The sequence below is a fragment of the Colias philodice genome, chromosome 16, assembly GCF_061535455.1.
Source record: "Colias philodice isolate Cphi_HAF_F1 chromosome 16, ilColPhil1 Martin Lab GWU primary, whole genome shotgun sequence".
Lineage (NCBI taxonomy): Eukaryota > Metazoa > Arthropoda > Insecta > Lepidoptera > Pieridae > Colias > Colias philodice.
The window spans coordinates 2,897,798-2,920,939 of record NC_143101.1 but is presented as its reverse complement, the minus strand read 5'-3'; the positions used below and the strand labels follow the sequence as shown (position 1 = coordinate 2,920,939).

At 33.8% G+C, this 23,142-nt stretch overlaps 1 protein-coding gene across 2 annotated transcripts; it reads left to right on the top strand.

The window, feature by feature from the left end:
- Positions 1-1,502: 1,502 nt before the first annotated feature.
- On the top strand, positions 1,503-20,467 carry LOC149481502 (uncharacterized). 2 transcript variants are annotated; one of them, XM_089705168.1, is made up of 22 exons: positions 1,503-6,822; positions 7,428-7,632; positions 7,798-8,121; positions 8,202-8,341; positions 8,460-8,603; positions 8,927-9,014; positions 9,089-9,184; positions 9,397-9,534; positions 9,753-9,893; positions 10,241-10,360; positions 10,776-11,164; positions 11,339-11,691; positions 11,929-12,115; positions 12,536-12,706; positions 13,023-13,194; positions 13,579-13,700; positions 15,308-15,510; positions 15,757-16,961; positions 17,149-17,420; positions 17,629-19,401; positions 19,479-19,558; positions 20,031-20,467. In XM_089705168.1, exons 1-22 carry the CDS (start codon positions 1,694-1,696, stop codon positions 20,090-20,092), a joined length of 11,514 nt encoding a protein of 3,837 aa, XP_089561294.1. In that variant the 5' UTR covers positions 1,503-1,693; the 3' UTR covers positions 20,093-20,467. The 2 variants fall into 2 exon arrangements, with proteins under 2 accessions (XP_089561294.1, XP_089561293.1); XM_089705167.1 differs by having other exon boundaries at positions 11,926-12,115.
- Positions 20,468-23,142: the final 2,675 nt, after the last annotated feature.

Sequence of the window (23,142 nt, the reverse complement as noted above, 5' to 3'; positions counted from 1 at the left end):
CGTTATTAAAGCAAATGATTTGAACCGTTTTCAACAAAACTGACAACTAACTACGCAGAAACGCCATGATGACATTCCATAGTGTGGCCGCTACAAAAAACACTAGGTTCAGCTTTGGCTGGTCAGACTCTACGATGTTCCGAGCCGTCATTAAGTTTGAATCGAATTATACATTCTAGAGTCTAGTCTCTAGACTAGGGGTTCAGACTCGAAAGCACTAATGTCCTCATTACACCCTCCTAATTCCACACTTAATTCAGAAAGTATAAAATTAGCATCCTACATTTTAAAGTCAGGATGGTTTTTGACTGAATAATTTAAAAGCCTACTTAGAAACGCATTTAGGAATGTGTTATTGCATTTAGTAAGTATCGTAGCTTGACTCATTACAATACTTTTATAAGTACGTAAAGTCCGGTCGCGGAGCAGGAAGAATTTCGTACATTAACCTGTTATTACCTGTCACTGTCACTCGCTTGTAAAAATAATGTGTCTTGCTCGCACAGGTGCAATGACCGCCGTCCTTAGGGATTGTAAACCTTTAACCTGAGAGCGTAAGGTTTGTGTTTGCTTGATTGGTGTCAGGTGTTCAATTATGATTTTGTCATTTGTGAATTCAAAATTTATAAGAATAAACCTCAAACTCTTTATGTCCAATCAAAATCCGCCTAAGTCGAAATCGCGTGTTGGACTAGCGTATTTCTGTAATATTGTACATAGTAAATTATTTTTTGAAAAATAAGGTCATAAAGAAGTTTCACTTCTTATGTGTGTACACGCACACTTTTTTTATATAATATAATATCGTGGTTATTGAAAAAGATAAAATGTAAAAAGTTAAAACTAACTAATAAGTATTGTAAATGAATAAAGGACATTTATGTAAAAAAACATTTTCTCCTCCAAATATTTCATGTAAACTGCACTTCATTCAAAAATGTTTGTGAGTAAAGCTAAACTGTCAGTAAGTAAAGAGGTCATTGTACGAAATTCTTTCTGCTCCGCGACCGGACTTTAGTCCAATATTTTAATCAGAGGATAATTTTCTTTTAACAGGGGATGTAAATTAAAGACCTGAATAATATCAATTCATAAATAATCAATCATAAATAGTGAACTGCTTATGAACTATCTATCTTTGAATAAATAGGAAGTAAAAGATTTTCTCTTTGGACATTAGTATCTTGCTTCGGAATGAACATTATTACAAGATTTTTTAATAAATTATGTAAAACTATCTTGAGGTAATTCGTTGATAATTTCAGAACCCGTTGGTTTTATAATATCCCTAATCTTAATTCTAAAATTTGGTTTCTGAACAATATGATGAGAAGCTTCAAATTTCTCAATGAGCTTCTAAATTTAGTGGCCAAATTTAGGAAGGTGTAATAACTTAACAAGGTCAAAGCATTAACTCTAGAAAATCTATTATAAACATGGCAACAAAAATATACAATGCTTGTCTGAATGCTTTACTTTATGACTTTATGTCTGTGCTTTATGTCAACATTTTGGTTCGTTCTGGTTCGCTCGGTGTGTTATTATTATAATAATTCTTAATCCTGTGTTGGAAACTATATTACTTTATTTCATTTTGAGACTAAATACTTAATAAAATCAATGTTTTTATTGAGTTGCAATAAATATTCTAAACAATGCTTATGTGTGCCTATTAAGCATTTGCAAATCCAAAATGTCTGAACAAATTGAATTGGCCGATACTATAAGTACAACAGAAGATGCATTTGAAAGCTTTCAGGCAAATGTTGCATATGAAGAAGAAGAGTATATAACACTGTCTGACTTAGCTTCCTCGTTCGATAATACAGATGTGAAACTACCGGAGGTGACACTCGAATCAATTTGCGATGAGAATGGTCCCTGTGGGTCAGACTTACCGAATATTAATGAAGCTATAGAAAACTCAAATGAAAAAATTGATAATAATGTAGAACAATGTCTAAATAATGATTCAAGTGAGCATAATATTTTAATTGAGAACAATGGTGAAATATCTGATTCTGTTAACAATAGTATTGAAACTAGTAAAAAAACTACGACTATAAACCAAATACCTGCACAAAATGAAATAGTCCCGAAAAAGCCAATACGTGGTAGACCCATAAAGCCAAAACGTGGTAGACGCAGAAAAGAAGCCGTAAAAAATATAAAAGATGTAAATTGTACAACTTCAACAACAAGTAGGAGAGGTAGGAGAAACATTACAGAGACCAATACCGACTGTGCAATAAGTTCAAATAGCATAGAAAATATGGAAAATGTTCAAATTGTTTCTTCCACAATAAATGATTCACTCCTTAATGGCACTCTGCGAAAGAGAGGAAGAAATAAAAAAGTCTCAAATGAACTTATTGAACAGGAAAGTATGAAAAATGTTCATGTAGAAAATGATGAATCAACAATAAACACATCTAAAGGTAAATTAAAAGGTGTGAGTAAAAAAAAGAGAAAAAATGCTATGGAATCTGAAAAAATTGATTCTGAAGCTACAATTCAATCTGTAGAGGGTACTGTTAATTCTGAAGATAATATTGCTGACAATAGTAGCAAAAAAGATTTGACTGAATGTAAACTGCAGAATGATGCAATAGATTCCAGTTCTCTTTTAGTAGAAATGAAAAATGATAATTACCTTGATGATGAAACAGATGATATCTGCTTAAGTCAACTGAAATCTACGTGTAAACTAAAACCAGATAATGATACAAACATGAATATAGAAATCAAAGTACATGAAAATGAAGAGCCTGATCTGATACTTGGTGAAAATGAATCTAAAATAACAAAAAGAATACCAAAAAAGCCTGCAATGGACGATTTTGAATATAATATTGATACTATAGTCACTGATGTAAGTAAACCTGCTATGGATACAGATAACATTGAGTTAAATGTTGATGTCAAACAAAATGAAACAGAAAATAATGAAACAGAATTAGAAGCCCTTGACACCTCGAAACGACCTGTGCGCAGACGAACGAAGCAGGTTTTCAAATATGATGAAGAATCGGATGAAGACCCTTTTGCGAATGTAGAGTTGTCTGATGACGAACCTCGTAGAAGAAAAAAGGGGAAATACACTTATTCCGATGATGAATATGTACCAGGAAGGAAATATGATTCGCCAGAATCATCTTTAGATTCTGACATGGAAATAAAAGAATTTGATGATGACAAGAGACAGAAAAAAGGGAGAGTTAAAAAGTTTGATAGAATTGATAAAAGCAAAAGTCCTAAAAAGAGGGGCAATAGAAATGTATCTTCCCTGGGAAATAAAAGCAAAACAGATATTGCTTCAGAGATGTCAAACAACTCAAAAACTGAGTCTGAAATCCTGGATGTTGATATTGATATTGAAGATAGTTTAATAAGCTCTGTATTATTTAAAGATGCATCAAATAACTGGGAATCCACCTCTAACATATCAGACTATCTTGCGAAGAAAATTCAAGGCACCGATATAAAGATTATAAAGTCCAAACCATCAGAAAGCCCAGTTACAAAATTTGAAATACCAGTTATAAATCAAAATGAACCCAAGAAGACGAAAGAAAGTGATACACAGACAACATCCATAGTAAATGTATCCAAAACTACACAAACGGATTCAAAACAAGTCCTGCCTATGAAAAAACAAGTTAATCTGTCTTCAGATCAATCAGAAAAAGCGTGTGAATTTTTAAAGAATATTGTTGAAACAACAGCAGAGTTAGGTGAGCTTATGACACAGAAATCTCGTGATTTTATTGAGAAGAAAATTAATACCACCAATGTCACAGATACATTTAAAATGGATTATTGTGTTAAAAAATCATTTCTTTTGTTTAAACTTGCCAAACATAATTTAATGCAAATGGAAAACGATTTGGAGACAAAATATGAAGAATTTTTACAAACAAATAATCTATTGCAATATAGAGAAAAGCAGAAAACTATCACGCCACAAACCAAAGATGATAGTGATTGTGAAATTGTGGAAGAAATAACTCCTATTAAACCAGAAATGAAACCAAAATTTAATCCTAAAACTGTTTTCCTCAACAAGGAGCTGTCAATTAAAATTGCAAAAACTCCCAAATCATCCCCAAAGCCAGCAGCAACAGAAAAGCATAATATGAAAGGAAGACATACTGTTTGGCTTAATGAATCGGTAATGGTAAAGAAAGTACAACCTACGCAGTCTTTTTTAGCCCAGGACAGCCGAAATAAAAAACCCCCTGATTTTATTACTTTAGATATGGTAAAAAGCTTTTTTGACAATTACTACAGGCATGAAAAAGTTTTGTCTATCTGTCGCCCTTATACATCAATGGAATGGCTCTCCATTAACCAAAACTATGTATGCAATTATTTTGTTAAGGATGCTTCTGATCATGAAAATGAGGTAAATGACGACATGTTTACTTTGAATGCAAGTAATGTAGATACTACAAGTAGTGATTTTGTTGTAAAAATCAAAGCTTCAACTAGTAATGAACTAATAACTCCAAAACGTTTATTGACAATATGTACGGAGTCAATACAAAAGCATTTGCATATTTTAAAACAAAATGTTCAATCAAAGATTGTTTGTGATGAAGGAGAAAATTCTATAGTTAACCCACATATTGATATGTGTCATGTAGATACTACAAGTAGTGATTTTGTTGTAAAAATCAATGCTTCAACTAGTAATGAATTAATAACTCCAAAACGTTTATTGACAATATGTACGGAGTCAATACAAAAGCATTTGCATATTTTAAAACAAAATGTTCAATCAAAGATTGTTTGTGATGAAGGAGAAAATTCTATAGTTAACCCACATATTGATATGTGTCATGAAACGTTATACAAACAAAATGACAAAAATGGCAACATAATATTTAGAAGAACCGATACACCTGAAAAGACTGTTAAATCTCTGAAAGCAATATGTATTTTAAAAATAAACACACTATTGAGAAAGGAACATTTAGAAACTCAATCTCTCTTAACCAGTACTACAAAAATATTGCATAATTCTGAATATAAAGAATTATTTCTTCATAAAAAGGATATATTTCAAGTTTCATCTTTGTCCTTGTTGTGCTTTAAAATTGTACAAAGATATTTTCTACCAGTGGTGAAAGAAATTCCTCTGTACTCTGTAAATTTATTAAGTTCACTTGCATTAAAGACAATAAATGCAAAATTGACTCAAAAAACTCTCAATGATTGTGAATATAATGAAACTCAAAAAAATGAACAAGGAGCTGATCCACTAGATTCCATGGCTTTAACAATTAATTGTGTGAGTTCAATAACAGAAGAAGACTATTCAAATTTTCAAACACCTCAGTTTGATTCTGTTCACTCAATCCATGGTTATAATCAAGATGATGATAGTTTTGATAACGAGGAGGACACACATTTTAATAATGAAGACAACTTACCGTTTGGTAATGAAGATGACACAAACAATGAAGACTTTAATCCAGATGCAGATTTTATACAGCAACCAGGCACAGAAGACTCTAATTGGGTTTCTAAGGTTCAAATGCAAGAGTTACGTTCTTGCTTAATGCCATCCATAGTTACCAGTGATAAGGATTCACCAGAAACAGATAATCAAATTGTTTCTTCTGAAGAATGTTCATTTGCGCAAATAAAAATTGAGCCGGAGGAACCTGAGCCTGATATTAATGTGATGAACATTAAGGCAGAACCACAAGAAGAGGAGGAGATTCAACTTCCGGTAGCGCATGTCGTGACTAAGGAAGAGCATATAGAAGAAACAACACAAGCTCTTGATGAACCTCCACCACAGTTATCAAGACAGAATAGTAAGTCATACAGCGAAGATCTGTTTGAGTCTTTTGTTAGCACAAACAAAATAATTAAAGACATATCTACAACATATATGTTAAACAATGATGAAATTTACAGTCAAAGCTCACAGCGTATTAGACGTCAATATGAACCTGATTCTGATGGTGAAAAAGATACCTTTGATGATGATATGGGTTTGCTTGTTCCACAAAGCATCGAAGTTGCAAAAGACCAACTCATGGAAAATAGCTCAGATGAAGATAGCAACAAAAAACAAGTTAAAAAGAAACCTACGAAAACCTTGAAATCAAAAAAGAATTCAAAAGAGGTTGTTAAGGATAAATTTCCTGTGGTTGGAAATGATGTTGCTGTCCTGACAAGAAGAATGAAAGAAAAAATACGACAACTTGAGAAGAAAATTGATTCTTCTGATTCAGAGACAGAAGAAATTCCATTACAAGCGAGGCGTGCAAAGCCTCAAGTAAGTGAAAAATCAAAGGATACGGAGGAGAAGGTCCAAGAAGTAACAAAGATTCCTGTGCAGTGTAGTGAAGTAGACTCAACCGAGCATATTTCTTCTGAAACTAGTAATCAGTCAAGTAGTGCCAATACAAGGAATTCAAAGAAGCTTAGAAAACCTCAAGTATCTCAAAATCAAGCAAAGGAACAATTATGTCCAGATATGGATCTGAATGTTCCATCTGAACTTTTAGAATGTGAACCAGATATAGCTGTTGAAGATGAACCAATTAAAAATGTTACAAATAAAGATTCAATAGAAAAAAACACTGAAAAGGATTTATCAAAACATTGTGATAAGAATGATGAAACAGAGTACATTGATAGACATGGATGGAAATGTTATTGTATCAATCCCAGCGATCCTAAGATATATGAAAATGCGTCAGTTGTTTTAGAGAAACTTCCTGAATCCTTTGTAGATACTTATTTGAGGTTTCAGGATATTGAGGATGGTAGTGATGAAGATAATGATGATGCAGAAGTAAATAGGTAAGAAATGTTGTGTAATATAATATAATAATAAATCCTTTATTTGCATTTAAACATGGTATTTTAGGATGTTATAACTTACAATATAATATTACAGCATGTTTAGCCGTTATTTAACAGCGTGCAAAATTATATTATTACATATCTATAATCAAAGTGTCTAATTAATTTGTCGTTCATTCACATTATTCATTAAACAATAAAAATTTCAAAATTTATTATAACATACATTATAAAATCAAGTAACAATTAATATACAATCCCATTTCATGAGTCCAAAAATTCCTTAACACTATAAAAACATTTCTGTTGAAGCCATTCGTTAAGTTTTTTAAAAAATAATTTAGAGTAAGTTTCTTAATTTAGTTTGTACCTTATTATATATTATTACACTCATACAAAGACAATTTTTATTATATTTTTTTAGTCGAGGATTATCTTTTAAAATTAATTTATTTGGATCTCTGCGACTACGGCTATTTAAAAAAAACAAATAAATTTTAATTATAAACCTAAAAAATCTTGTTTATAACATAATATTTTTACAGTAACGGGATTGAAAACGACTTTTTGACATTGTTCTTTAATATTTAATTATTTAACAGGTTAACAAATTTGGCATCATTGGCTAGACCTGCAACAAAGGATAAAACTCGTGTGAAGCACAATGACAAAAATGCAAATAAAGCTCCTAAATTGGGAGTGGATAATGGTTCAAGCCCCGAAAATATTAATAAAGATGATCAATGTGCAGAACTAACACCATCTGAAGATGAAGATGATGGCCGTGATTATGATGACATACCTCAAGTAAATTCATCCTTTTAATTCATATTATTTGTTTTACAAACATTGTATGTATGTTAATTCAATAATAATTAGGGTTTGATTGAATATTTAATTATTGTTATTTTGGGAACTGTGTACCAACGGCCGCCGATGTATTCTTTGTGATACAGATACGATTTTTTACAGGAAGCCCCCCGAGATCCTGAAAATTCTATGGCAAAGAATTTGCTAATGAACGATAATGAAAGTGATTCAGAACAAACTGAAAAATTCGATGAGAATATTAAAATTAAACAAGAACCTGGTACTGAAGAAGCTTCTCCTTTAAAAGTGAAATCTGGTCCTAAATCAAAGACTAAAGACATTAAACCAACAAGTGGAGATTCTGTAATGTTAACTGCTGATATTATGATGAATTCAGAACTGAAACTACTCAACACGCCAGTTGTTATGAAAGAAGAACCTTCCCCTGAAACTAAAGATCTGCTGAAACCTATAAAGATGACTACTGTAAGTGTGTATAACATTGTATTATTGAGTAAAGAATAAATAATTTAAAATGATTTCACAAATTTTCCAAATATTTACAGAGAGGCGCTAAAAAACAAAAACTGAGACATAAAACAGAGTTGTCGAAAGAAGATGAATCCTCATCAGAAGAAGAGAAGCAATGGGTTTTTACTAAAGAGAAATTACTCAAACGAATCGAGAAGAAACATGACACTGCTATGTACATACTTTATACTAATGTTAACATTTTTGACACATAATTTTTTATCTTTTTTCCTCAAGTTACTTTTATTATTCTTTGAATTACCAATTATACGTTACGTTCTTATGTTTTTCAGCGATGACGAAGCGAAAGGTGCTAAAAGAGTTAGTGAGTTTATTGAAAAGCGAGGAGAGGCGTCAGAACATCAATCGTCGAAGTCTAGATTAAGTAGAGGAAAGCGATCGAAAAAGAAAGCTCTAGAACGACGAAAGCAAATGAAGTGAGTATAGATCGGTTGTTCTTTTATTTACCGAAATGTCTATCTTTTGAAATTTATGAATATTTTATTAAATTATTCAATGTATGTATGAAGAATCGGTTTAGTGATTTTTTGAAAAATAACGTTTTACAATATAGATAAGTTACCTTTTCACATATCTCATAATGATCAAAAAGTTAAAAATGATTTTTGCTTTTTATTATACGCTTTTTCTAAACGATATAATATACCCGTTTTTAAAAACAATAATAAATACTATTTGATAAATAGCTTCTTAAGCATTTAAAAATTTATTGGAATTTAATTTTCACATTTGTTTTTAGTATTCTAGCTAGAGAACTCTTCGGTGAACAACTGTCTTCAAGAAAGTGTTCCCAAAATTATAGCAAGGGACGTCGAAATATCAGAAAGGTTAATATAAATAAAATAAAAACACAACATAGTATGATAATAAAGTGCCATTTTAACATTTTACTTGCTTTTAGGTTCTTAATAAACAAAATCTTAACCATTCAACCATAATTGCAAATAAGGAAGAGTTTGACAGAAAACGAAGACTGAATAACAGACAGGCACAATTGGTAAATATGAACATTTATTTTTATTTGTAAAATATGTTTTATTAAAAAAAAATTGAGGTTAAGCAACGTTTCTCATGGTCATAAATTGGATGGGTGACCAATTATTTTGCAATTGCTCTTCGGTTTATTTGTCGCGAGTCCGAATCGCACTTGATCGATTTTAGTTTTTGTACACGTAGATGATGTGTATTTTTTGCATTGTTTTCTTTTAGAGAGAACATCTCGGATGCGAAGAAGGTGTTAACGTTGTGGTGATAAACGACGAACTGTGTTTGGAATATGATTTCGAGAACAATCTACCCGTTGCTGGTGTTCACAAGTTCTTCACGCAAGTTATGAAAGCGCATCAGGTGAGGATTTTTTGAAATGTGTACTACATATTTGAATTCTTTATTTTGTTCATTTATTCGTTAATTGTTTATGATTATACTTAAAACATTTTTGTCACGTTTAGTTCGAGTCACGCTTGACTTTTTTAAAAGGTGTACTGTTTTTCATTTATTTTGATGATATCGTAGTTTTTTCATTCTTTTTGATAATAAATAGTACTCAATTCAACACATTACAGTACGAAGGAGTTAAGTTCATGTGGGACGCGTGCTTCGAGAGCGTGTCCCGCGTGGCCAGCGGCGACCCGGGCGGCGGCTGCATACTGGCGCACTGCATGGGGCTGGGCAAGACGCTGCAAGTGCTGGCTCTGCTGCACACGGTACGGTATAGCGTGCGCCGGTACACGTACAGTACGGAGTGTACGGTTCGTGCGGCACGCGTGCTGCGTTAGCGTGTCACGAGGTCACGACAATAGACAAAATATTATATGTATATATATTGGTTGAGATGGCTGGCTCAATAAATGCCGTGGATTAGGCGCATAAAACGATTGCTCGAAGAAATTCGATTTTTCAGGCGGAATCAGAGGTGGCCGAGATACTAGACGTTGCCCCGGTTTGGCAAAAAGACTTTGGTTCGAATCCCACGTCGTGATAGATTTTTTCGATTATTAAAAAAAAATCTAAATTAATTGCTTTCTATAAATGATTTAAAATTATTCTACAGGTTTTAACTCATCCCATGCTAAATATGAAGCGTGTGCTCGTATGCTGTCCTCTTTCCACTGTATTGAATTGGGTCGACGAGATCCATAAATGGATTGATCCAGTTACAGACAAAATTAAGGTTGTACTATTATTTTATATTACTATTATTTTATTACAGTTAAGTCAAATATTGTACATTTCATTTTGTTTAAAATATATAAACCTGGAAGATTTATTTAGTCTTCCTTTTATTAACGATTATCATTGTACTTTTCAAGCCTAAAAAAATGAGACGAAAACTACAGGTATAATTGTCTAAAAATGTTTCTCACATTTTTACTGTTTTTTTTTTTTTGTTATTAGGTAGTTAGCTGCTTAATTATTAGAATAGGCATTTATTTTACTTGATAGAATTAAGTTAAAATGCTTTAAAACAATTTTTTTCCATCATCCACTATAAAAATTAATTATTAATTTATTGATGGATTCAATATACTTTTTCATGGACTAACCTTGTACTAAAATAGTAGATTTAAATCTATATTTTTTACCAGACATTCGAGCTATCAAAACTGAAGCGTACATACGAGCGCGCATACCAGCTAGAAGACTGGTATAACAATGGTGGGATATTCATCATTGGTTACGAATTATTCCGGAGTCTTACAACCCTTGACTCTGAAATAGATCATGTGAGACCAACCTATATAAAGAAGATACGAACTGCTCTACTCGATCCTGGACCAGATATAATTGTATGTGATGAAGGACATTTGCTAAAGAACGATTGCTCTGTGCTAGCGGTAGCTATGAGTAGAGTCAGCACAAAGAGAAGAATTGTACTGACGGGAACTCCGATGCAGAATAATTTGAGGGAATACTATTGTATGGTGAACTTTGTTAAGCCCAGCTTGTTGGGGACTTACGCGGAATATTCTAACAGGTAAGATCAATAATTTAATGAACTGTTATATAAATTAAATAACTCGAAAATGTTCTACTATTCAAATTCAAATCCATGAATAGAAACTTATGGAGTATGTAATTCTTACATAATATTCAATAACATATTATTTTATTTTCAATTTTGATACATTTACATTCTTTAAAACCATAGATTTGAAAACCCCATCATGAACGGGCAGCACAGAGATTCAAGAGAGGACGATATAATTCTCATGAAGACGCGCACACACATTCTTCACAAAGTTCTAGAAGGTTGTTTACAACGTCAAGAGGCATCCGTCCTATATCCTTATTTGCCAAAGAAGTACGAATACACCGTGTTCATTCCATTAACACAATGCCAAAAAGATCTGTACACACATTACCTGAGTGGCTCTGCGACAAAAAAAGGCAAGCAATTGGTCCTAAAGGATTTCCATATATTGCAAAAGATATGGACACACCCACTAGTCCTACATAATTTTCAGACAAGAGCGCGAGATGCTGAAAATAAGAAAATCAAAGGTATAAAACAATTTATTTAACAATTATAGTTAAAATTTTATCTTTGTATATAAAAATGTAAAGTTTTCTGTGTACCCTGCATATATATATATATATATCTATAGAACTTATATTTTGATACAATACTCAACCCTATTAAAAATAACTATTTTTTCGCTATACAACCGTCACATGCCACAATGAAACTATACACTGTCGCTAATACATTTTAACCAAAAATTAAAATATTCTCAGCAGAAAAAATAGAAGACGATCTAGCGCAAGAGGACATAGCGGCATCAGAGGATGTGAAGCCAACACCATCAGATGTATGGTGGTTACCGTACCTCGAGGGCGGGAACATGTTACACGCTCTAGAAAGTTCCAATAAGTTCCACGTTGTGTTCCAGCTGCTTGATGAGTGTGTAGCGCTCGGAGATAAGGTGTAAGTTGAAATTATGCATCAAGCCAGAAGGTCTTTCCTTACATTAAATTACATAGTGAGACATAGCTAAATAATCATTCTTTATCTTTTTTATTATTAATAATATTTATGAAGTAAAAGTTTAGCTCAATGTTTTGGAGCTGTTTTTTTAGACGACAACTAGGTGATAAGCACGTTCAAAAATATATGAAAATTATATTTGTCAAAACATATCATTTCATTGTTGGGATGTCCCTTAGACACATGAAACCGAAAAATTAGAATAAATTCGATTGCTCTGGGTGCGATCACGAGTGGCCGGAGCAAAGTCAGCGCAAGTTTGAATTCCGCCTCGTGATAGAATTTTTTTATTCTCTAGAATCTTTATTGTTTTCAATATTGTTACTTAAAGGGATTTTGCTTTATTATATTACTTTTTAGGTTAATTTTCTCCACATCGCTCTATACGATGGACGCGTTAGAACATTTCCTGCGAAACATCAACAACTGGAGTCTCGGCCAGGAGTACTATCGGCTCGACGGCTCAGTGCCGGCGGATGTGCGGCAGAAGTGGTGTCGCGAGTTCAACGCAGAGAATAATGTTAAGACCAAGTGAGTAACTTAATTCTTTGTGATATACGGTTGAATTTGAGTCTTTTGGTAAAGCTTGAAAAATTTAAGTCGCCTAAATGCACCAAACCAAATCATCCCACTTCCCTAGTTTAATAAATGCATTCACAAATATTAAAATAAATCTTTCTCTTTTATCTTTCTCGTTAAGATCTTGAATAAGTTATATTATTATTTGCATTTTTCCAATGAATTAAAGTGTAGTGTTTTTTATCTTCCATTTCCAGAAAAAAATAGTCATACGAAATTTTTTCATCCTGTCTACAAATACTTAATATAATTTTCTCTCCAAAACCAGGTTATTCCTAGTATCGACCCGCGCAGGCTGTCTAGGCCTAAATATGACGGCAGCCAACCGCGTCATCATACTCGACACCTCGTGGAACCCCGCGCACGATATTCAGAGCATATTCCGGGTATATCGCTTCGGACAGAAGAAGGACTGCTTTATATATCGACTTGTTGCTATGGTACGTGGATTATAGTAAAAAGTGAAAAAAAATATAGTAAAAAGTTTTTTTTTTATGAAGATATCATTTTATCTGCATACAGAGCATATTTAGTATCGCTTCGGATAGAAGAAAGATTGTTTTATATATCGACTTGTTGCTATGGTACGTGGTTTTGTAGAAAAGTGAAAGAAAATGTAGGATTTTTTTATTGAGGGTACATAACGGTGATTAAATGCAGTTTTGGTAAAAAGTAAAAAAAAAACTTTTGTTGTCTATGGTAGCTTCCGTTTTTTTTTTGCCAAATTTAAAATCGTTTCTTACTAAATTGACCATTTTCATTTTCATATACATTTTGTGTTTGAGTTTGAGTTTTGTTTTTAATAATATTTTGTATATGTATAGGGCACAATGGAACAGAAGATCTACGAGCGCTCGGTCACGAAACAGGCTGTGGCGTGTCGCGTGGTTGACGAGCAGCAGATAGACAGACATTTCAACTCGGCCGATCTCACTGAGCTTTACAGGTATTTAATTGTTTCCAAAATATTTGCTTTAGGCGTATAGTTTTAAATTGCATTTTGTGTTAGGGAGGATTTTTATTGCATGTTTTATATATTTGGCTATAACAAAAGATATTAAAAAAAATAAGCAACTGATGTCACAGTTATAAATAGGATGGGTGGGATGTAAAGGGGAGGAGGGGCGCTTGTAATATTCGGTGTATTGTGTGCGCTAGCTGAGAGGAGGTCTTTTTTTTCTTTCAATAGGTCCACCAAACTGGACATAGCACTACAAAAATAGAAATGGTTATTCTATGAGACAACTCAAGTAATAGGTGCTAGACCTTCTAGAGGTGAACACAGCCTGCAATTAGGTACGCGAATATAGGTCTATCAGAATCTGATGGCATATTTATATTTAGAAAATAAAAGATTTTCATGTGGCAACTTTATTTGACAACTATCGAATTGGTTGTCAAATTATTTGTCATCTTCGCAGTTGATGTAAAATTTTTAGGATTTTGTCTTCAAAATCTTCGAAAATGTCGAAAAAGCCGCTGCGATCACAAGCAAGAGGTAGAGTAAGTTACATGAAGTGGATTTCGTTTTCTGTGAATTTCATATGATACATTAAGGAACATGTTATTTTTTGCGCACCATAATGTAATGCTGTTGATATCGTTTTGTAATCATATAGTATCTTTATAGTTGTTGATTACCCTATACAATTTGAGATCGTCGGCGAACATTTGGTACTTTGACGTTATGTTGGTACCAAGGTCGTTTACGTATAGTAGAAACAAGAGAGGACCGAGGTGAGAGCCTTGAGGTACACCTGAGGGTACTGGTCGAGCGACTGACTTGTAACCTCTGAGTATAACTAATTGGGACCTATTACGAACATATGATTCGCACCATCTGAGCAAAGAGCCACAAATACCCGCGTGGTACAACTTTTGGACAAGAAGGCTATGATCGACCATATCGAATAGCTTGAAGAAATCTGTATAGATAGCATGAATTTCATTTTGATTTTCGAGCTCTTCATTGATATAGATGACGTATTCCAAAGGGTTTGACATGGTTGAACGCCCTGGAAGAAAACCGTGTTGACAGGGGTCAAACAGTAGTTTGAGATGAAAGTAAAATCTGTTATAAATTATAAATTCGAACAGTTTACCTATGGCTAAAAGTATTGATATTGGCCTAAAACTCATAACAACACTCTGATCACCTTTTTTGTGTATTGAAGTGATGTGGGCAATTTTCCATTTAGTCGGAAAATGGTCGAGGGAGATAGATTTCTTGTAGATGTGGTACAGAGGCTTTGTGAGTTGCGCAGAACAAGTTTTTAAGAACAGGGGAGCGATTCCGTCTGGGCTTGGTCTCTTGTTAATATCTATTCGTTGAAGTGATATTAACAAGGGACCATTTGAAGTGAAACTTCTTTAGGTGCGTTGAGAGTAAATTTTCAAGGTCGCGTCATGGCAATACGGCCACGTCATGGAGTAAAGCGACGATTTTGCTGTCTTTGAATCTTGCCAAGGAAGTTTCACTTCTGACCCGTGAGCTGGGCTCGAACGCTCTTTTTTGTGTTTTCTCGCGTGTAATATGATGCGTCTGTTTGTCAGCTGGGACGAGGAGGGGTGGGGCGTGGCGGAGGGCGTGGCGGCCGGCGTGCGCGACGCGGCGCTGCTGCGCGTGGCGGCGCGCGGCGCGCTGCACGCGGTGCGCGAGCACGACTCGCTGCTGCGCGGCTCCGAGCCGGCGCTGCCGGAGCACGAGCGCGCCGCCGCCTGGCAGCAGTTCCAGCTGGAGCACGTGCACCCCGCCAGTATGTGTGTGCGCGCCGCGCCGCTGCTCCAAACGTCACACTCCCTAACGGAGTGTACTCGATTGCAGATATTATTGCTTCAAATACAAAAACCAATTATGAAAAAATGTTAAACGACCCAAGCATTAATATTCCATCCAAGTAAAAAAAATCAAATTCTTATCTCTATATTTTAACCCCGAGAACATTAAGAATAGCTTAACACGATTGAAAACAAAAACCAAAAAGATTTCTTCTCCGTTACAGATCCTTCGGCGATAACTACTAATAAAGAAAAATCTGCCGTCGAAGATAAAGCTTCCATGAGCAGTGATTTTGCTAGTACCTCGACAACTAGTAGCAAGGTTAAAAAAGGAAAAAATAGTCAGACGACAAAAGAAAAAGCATCTATGCCAACAGAAGAGGAAACTGATAAAGAAGAAATACTAGTCAAAAAAATAATGCAAATATTAATCGAGAATAATTTCCATGAAACTATTCAAGCTGAAGAACTGACAAATCTCATTGTTAATGTAAGACGGCTTGTCAGTTCTCGTATGGGTGACGATGGGCTCCTCAAAGATCCTATTGCAGCCGGTATCGCATCTGTACTGTTGCAAGACGATGCGGACTCAGGATATACTGCTCGCGATGAACAGATAGTTGAAGAAACTGCGCCTATTCCAGTTGAAAATACTGCGCCTATTCCAGTTGAAGAACCTCAGCTATTAGAGAGAAGAAAACGTTCGAAGAAAATGATAGTAAACGTTGAAAGCGACTCTAGTGAACACACAGATGACGCCGAAAATATTTACGATGACAACGATGATGATGTCGAATGGACGTGTGACATTGGCACGAAAACTATTAAAGCGCTCGAAAAAAAGAGTAAGATTTGTGACATTGGCACTAAAACTATTAAAGCGCTCGAAAAAAAGAGTAATATTAGTGACATGAGAACGAAAACCATTAAATCATATGAAAGAAAAAGTAAAGTAAAGAAAGAACAGGAAGAAAAAGTCCAAGACAATAAATTCGAAAATGTTAAACGCATGCAGCTCCAAAATGTCAAAAAGGAAGATGTTCAAGTAGCCACCTCAAAAAGTTTCAGACAATCAGACAGTATCCTCATAAGTGATGATGATGACGATGAACCGATTACGGAACCTCCCCCACTCGTTCCGATTACTAAAAAGCAAAAAATAAAAGAAAAAGTGACAGAGAAACAAAACGTTCCAGACAAGAAGAAAGAGAAGAAAGTTGAGGAGGAAAGAGTTCCATTGCACCCTTTGATTCTGTCGAACGATAATTTCATTAAGATTGTAGCGCACATGTATCAGAGAGGTAACTCGATGCTGTCTGATGACGCAGCCAAGATGGCGGCACAGTACAGCACTAACAAAGCGCGCAGTGAATACGAAGCAACCGGCGTCCCCATTGTTAGCGGGCCGTTATATGAAATTGCTATTGAGGTAGGATATCTCCATACATTTTTATTGTATTTATGTGTTCAACTCAATAATGTTACTAGTACTTAAATTTGATAATTTTTAATGTAAATGATTTTTTCTTGTTTTTCTCTCTGTTATATGATATCTTTCCTTTAAAAAATATCCATACTGACTATACAATAAATAATTTATTTTTCATTATTTTCAGAGCTTAGGATTGGAACAACTCAAGAGAATGCACGAATCTATTAAAATGCAGTTTGACAAGCCACCACAGCCGTCAATATCTATAACGACCAAAAAAAATGATGACGTACACGTGGTCGAGGCGGTTGTCGAGAAGAAAGAGAAAAAGAAAACATTTGTTGGACCAAAGTCTAGGAAGAGATTGGTTGAGCCCTCGCCATCCCCTCCACCACTCGAAATAAATCAAGCGATCGTCCCCGAACCACTACCACAAAACGTGTTTCCTGTGGGAATGTGAGTTATATTTAATATTGACTATAACTGTCTTAGTTAACATGTAAATTACATTTCACCTGGACCTACATTCCTTAGTTATGTTTTTAATTTTAAGTGATTAAATTGACGCATCAGCTCCTTATTCGTTATTTTTTCTGTCAAATAATGTTAAATTAAATTCTGCCTACCGAACAAAATATTAATTATCTAAAACTTTATGTAACAGGTTCAAAGGCCCCGTAGAAGTCGCCAAACCTCAGCCACCGCAGGTCGTGGAGGAATGTATTCTACCAGACGATGATGAAGAAGACGTCGTCATCAGCTCTGTAGTTCACAGACCAGCCAGTATCCTAACTCCGCCAGCAAACAACGAGACAGAATCTCGAGCACTATCTCGAAATAATAGTTACTTTATCGACAATACATTACCCAGCCAAACTCTCTCAACTGATACAATACCCAAACAAATTACCCCAAATATTCCAACGCAGTCACTATCTCGAAATAATAGTTACTTTATCAACAGTACATTACCCAGCCAAACTCTCTCAACTGATACAATACCCAAACAAATTACCCCAAATATTCCAACGCAGTCACTATCTCGAAATAATAGTTACTTTATCGACAGTACATTACCCAGCCAAACTCTCTCAACTGATACAATACCCAAACAAATTACCCCAAATCTTCCAACACAGTCAAAAGCACCTCATAAACAGATCAAGTCAGTTACTAAAAAGCAGACAAAAATACCACCTAAACAGATTACGCAAAATGTTGCAACGCCGTCAAAACCACCTCATATACAAATTACTCCAAATCTTGCAACACAGTCTACACCGACCAGTGTCCGAGTTCTAACGATCGACAAAGGTACACCGATAATTCCACAATCGACGGCACTAGCGGCAAATATAACATCACAAGTGACAGCTAGAAATGAACCAATATGTCTATCTGATAGCGACGATGAAATAGTGCCTTATCCAGTTGGAGTTAACAATCCATCTAGAAGTTTGGAACCTGTCACTGTAACTCAATCTCCTCCGAAAAACCCAGCGAAAGGTGCACCTATAATTGTACAGTCTGCTAGCTTTAAAGGCGGCACACCATTCGTTCTTTCAGATAATGTAAAAAAGATGTTAGATCCTAATAAAAAGTATTATTGCATACCAGCTTCGTCTTTAATGGCTAAAGAAGGCTCGAATCCTGGGTCGAATTCGTCTATATCCTTAGACGGTCAAAATAGAGTGAATAATACATCGAAACCATCCATAGTGATAACGAGTCGCGGTCAAATTCGAGTAAACGGGGTTCCACAATCTCAGAGCAATAGCGAAGTAACCCCTCATGTCATCATTTCTCCTTCCACCCCAGACAGCGTGTCCCACGACCAGTATACTAAAAAAGACAATTCCAAAAAATCAGGAAAAATCGAAGTGACAGCCACTCAAGTATTCTCTGCAACTGATTTAAAGAGTCTACCAACACAGACTGCAACTAATAAAATTGTAGCGAATGCCAAAAATCAAATAATGAGCCAACCTAGTACTTCGAATACATATAGTAGAAATTCAAGCAAGCCAAACGTGGTTCCACAAGCTAGTCATAGAAAAAGATCTCCAAGTCCACCGACTGACCACATGCAGCTCTTCAAAGACGTCGTCCAGATTCAGGCGGAATCGTATAAAGAATTACCGAAGGTGCAAATTACGAAAACTAAACCTAAACCCAACGCGAACGTTATAAAAATATTGAAAGATGACTTGCCCAAGCCCAAAAGTGTCGCAAATACGAGCAGAGATCGCCCCGTGATGATATCCAAACCATCATCCACAATCCAAGGTTCGCCTGCCCGTAATAAATTGGTGATCTTAAAAAAAATTGAAAATACAAAATATGACAATATTAATAAATCTAGTTCAAGTTCAAAAGTGATTAACGTGGAAAGAGCGGCGGCGAAGAAGTTGACGGCCAGCTCTTTTATTGATCTCACGTGAGTTTATTTTTACATCTAACAAATCCACTTCATGTATTTTCCCCTTTTAAATATATTTTAATTTTCATTTACAGAGATATCCCAGAGAGAAAGCCCAAAGTGGAAAAACGACCCGCGCCGTTATACGTTGACAAATCGGCGAAAAAACAGAAAAGTAAGTAAATTTCAATTAAATTAAAGAATTAGTCCGGTAGGTACTTAAAATTATGTTAATATCCCTCTTTCAAATATGATTGTATAATTTTAATTTCAATGCTTTTTGACAAAAATAAAGAAAATCATTGTATTTTTAATCGATTGGACAAATAAAACTAATATTAAAATGAATGCAAGGGGGTGTCACATGATTTAAATATATTTGATACTAGCTGTGCTCCGCGGTTTCACCCGCATTGCTCCGCTCCTGTTGGTCTTAGCGTGATGATAGACTTATAGCCTTCCTCGATAAATGTGCTATCTAACACCGAAAGAATTTTTCAAATCGGACCGGTGGTTCCGGAGATTAGCGCGTTCAAACAAACAAATAAACTCTTGAGCTTTATAATATTAGTATAGATGTGTACGAAGTTTAATATGCATACTTACCTTCTACTTACATATTTCATAAATGTTGTTTTTTTTTTCAGAACTTCTGACGCTGGCGGACTTCAGTTTAGATGATATTGATGATATAACGGAATTAGAATAGATGTAAAGAATATTATGATTATATTTTAGTGTAACGTCTATCAATAAGATATTTCTTTACTTTTTTTTCAGTACAGTTTATGTTTCCTCATTTGTGATAAAAATATGTTAATAGTTTAAGGACAGGCGGCATTCGCGCCAGTTAAGTGTAAAGTAATTAAGAAAGGTATTGATGTCATAGTTTTTAAGTGTTATAATAACTCTTACAGTAAGATTTATGTTTATGTTTGTCGAAAAGAATCCTGGTTTATTTTATATATTATATAAAAAGAGATTTACAATTACTGTCGAACGAAAAATATTTCATTTCTTTTGACTACAATACTATTGTAATGCATGGAAATATTCGTGGTTTAATAAATGTATAACGATATCATTTTGTTTTTTATTTATAATAGAAATGGTGGGCTTGAATTGGTGTAAACTATTTTTTATTCCACAATCTGTTCATAAACTGGTGTTCTTAATTCGTAAATTCTGCAGTAAAATATTTATCCATACTCAAACAAAATATAGATTAAATTATACTCTTATGTAGTTCAAAATTGAGATGGATATTTTCAATTTACATATCTATTATCCCTACTTAATATTATAATATGAGAAAGTAACTCTTGTCTGTCTCTTATTCACACCTAAACAACTGAAGCGATTTGTTATAAATATAGTTGCGGCGGAAAGCTATAGTCTGTCCACTATAAGAATTGCTTTTTGACAGCTCGACAGGTGATACCAGAAGTGATGTTCAAAAGATTATCTCACAATCGATAATTGTGAATAATTATTGTACCATTTCAATTATAAATTCAAAATATTATCATAAATCGAATCAGATACGTAAATAATAATTACAACGTAAACGTACTCATAAGATATGTAATAATAAGGCCACATATCTATGCATTGTATGTTAAAACTAAACTAAACTAATATTTTATTATTTATTGGTTTCTATCTTACTATTTGGTTGTCTTTACGTTTAAATTATATAACATATTAAAAGAGTTTTTCTGTATCGGATATATTTTACAGAGTACTTCTATCGATTATTTTAATCTATCGACCCATCATTGAATAATTCTGTGTAGGCATCACTAAGTGGGCGGGACCTGTCCATGAAGTACGATAATTATTTGTATGACATTTTAACATATACAATACAATCCTACATAGGCGTGAAGCTGTCAAAAAGCAAATAATATAATGTACAGAGTATAGTGATTATAAAAGAAACTGTTAATTAAACCCTTAGATTACACCACTTAATCAAGAAGGGCTGAATTGTTTCAGTAAATTTTGGTTTATTTTCTATACTTCGTTCATTAAAAACACTAGATATACATTATGCAAACATATACAAAAACAAACTTAAAACAATGCTTAAAACAAATTCTCAAAATATTTTTGCGAAAATTCTTGTCGAAAAGTCTAAAGAAAAAAAACAAGCTTATTGTGTTATTATTCTTTTATCGCCATCACTAATCAAAGGTGTATGAACAAATCCATATAACAAAACGAACCAAAACCACAGAATAGTACAGGAACAGAAGAATTACTCGGCAAGAAGATATAAATAGATGCGAGTCTTACTACTACGCGATACAGTGGTATTTAGTTTGCACAAAATTATATCCCTATAATTTTATTTACCTACAAGTTTTGTCTCCTATCGCTTGGCCCTTATATTATTTTCTTACGCTGTTAGAGCGTTTTCACATTATCCGATCCGATATCGGATATCGGAAGCCGATAGCCGATATCCGATATCGGAGGGAAGTAAAATGTATGAAATATGTACCTGTCTTTCACATTGTCCGATCCGATATCGGATATCGGAGCCGACACCGATATGCCCGTGAGCTATCGGACGATAATGTTCAGTGTTGCCAACTCAATTTTCGAAAAGGCAGTATACCAACAGCAAAAAAGCACTAGTTTGTGTCTTTCAGTCTTATAGGGCGCTAAATCTTTAAAAAAATTCTTTGCTTTAGCCTAAAATCCTTTCTATTAAAAGAAACCTTTTTTTATTAAGAAATCACACATTTAAGTATTTATAGGCATTAAAAAAACGATTTATACGGCAGCTATTTTAATTACCGTATTAAAATATACGGCAATTGGCTGAACTGAAGTAAACAAAAATATGTATATTGCGTTCTTAAATTCAAATATCTATCTTCGAAAATATTAGTGTCTATCATCTTTATTTTAACTCATTCTGCCTCGCTCCTCCTCCTACTCGGATGTTGGTTGTGCTCTGTGGTTGTGCTGTTTATTGTATTGTTGTCATTGAGTGCTTTGTTTTTAACCGACTTCAAAAAAAGGAGGAGATTTCACACCGATTTTATTTTTATTTTGAATTAACAACAAAGAATATTTGAAAACTCTTAATTCTAAAATAATTGCTTATGACAATAAAATAATTTATGTATCTTTACTCACGGGAAATTACAACAATCATATTATTAAATATATATATTTGAACGGGTGACAATATTATTTACAGTGTAATAAGAAAAAGAATAGAAAATGTGAACAAAGATTGTATCACTTAATAAATTTATCATAGGTACTACATGAACTTTTATAAATGTATATATAGTGAAAAAATTAAACTTATTATTAACTAAATGACTAGGTACGTCTTGTTAAAAATACATTTAATAGATTTTGAAAGGTATTTACTGATACATAATATGTATTACTAAAACTATTAACTAATACTAGGTTGTAGTAGGTATTGATATAAATTTATTTAATTTATAATATTGTGTTAACATATACTATACAAATGACCGATATCAAAACTATTTAGTAAATAGCACATCTAAATAATATATGCAGTAATTAATGATATCAAATCTTTTTTACATTTTACTTTTCTTTTTTTGAAGTTTTTTTTTTTTTACGTAGTTATTTTTAATGTATGTACAACTATGATCTATCATTTGAATTTTTTTAATTATACTTTTTTTTTATCAACTGGCAATTTAGTTTAGTTTTTTCTAAAAATTTCTGGCAACACCCATGATGATATCGGAAGGATTTTAT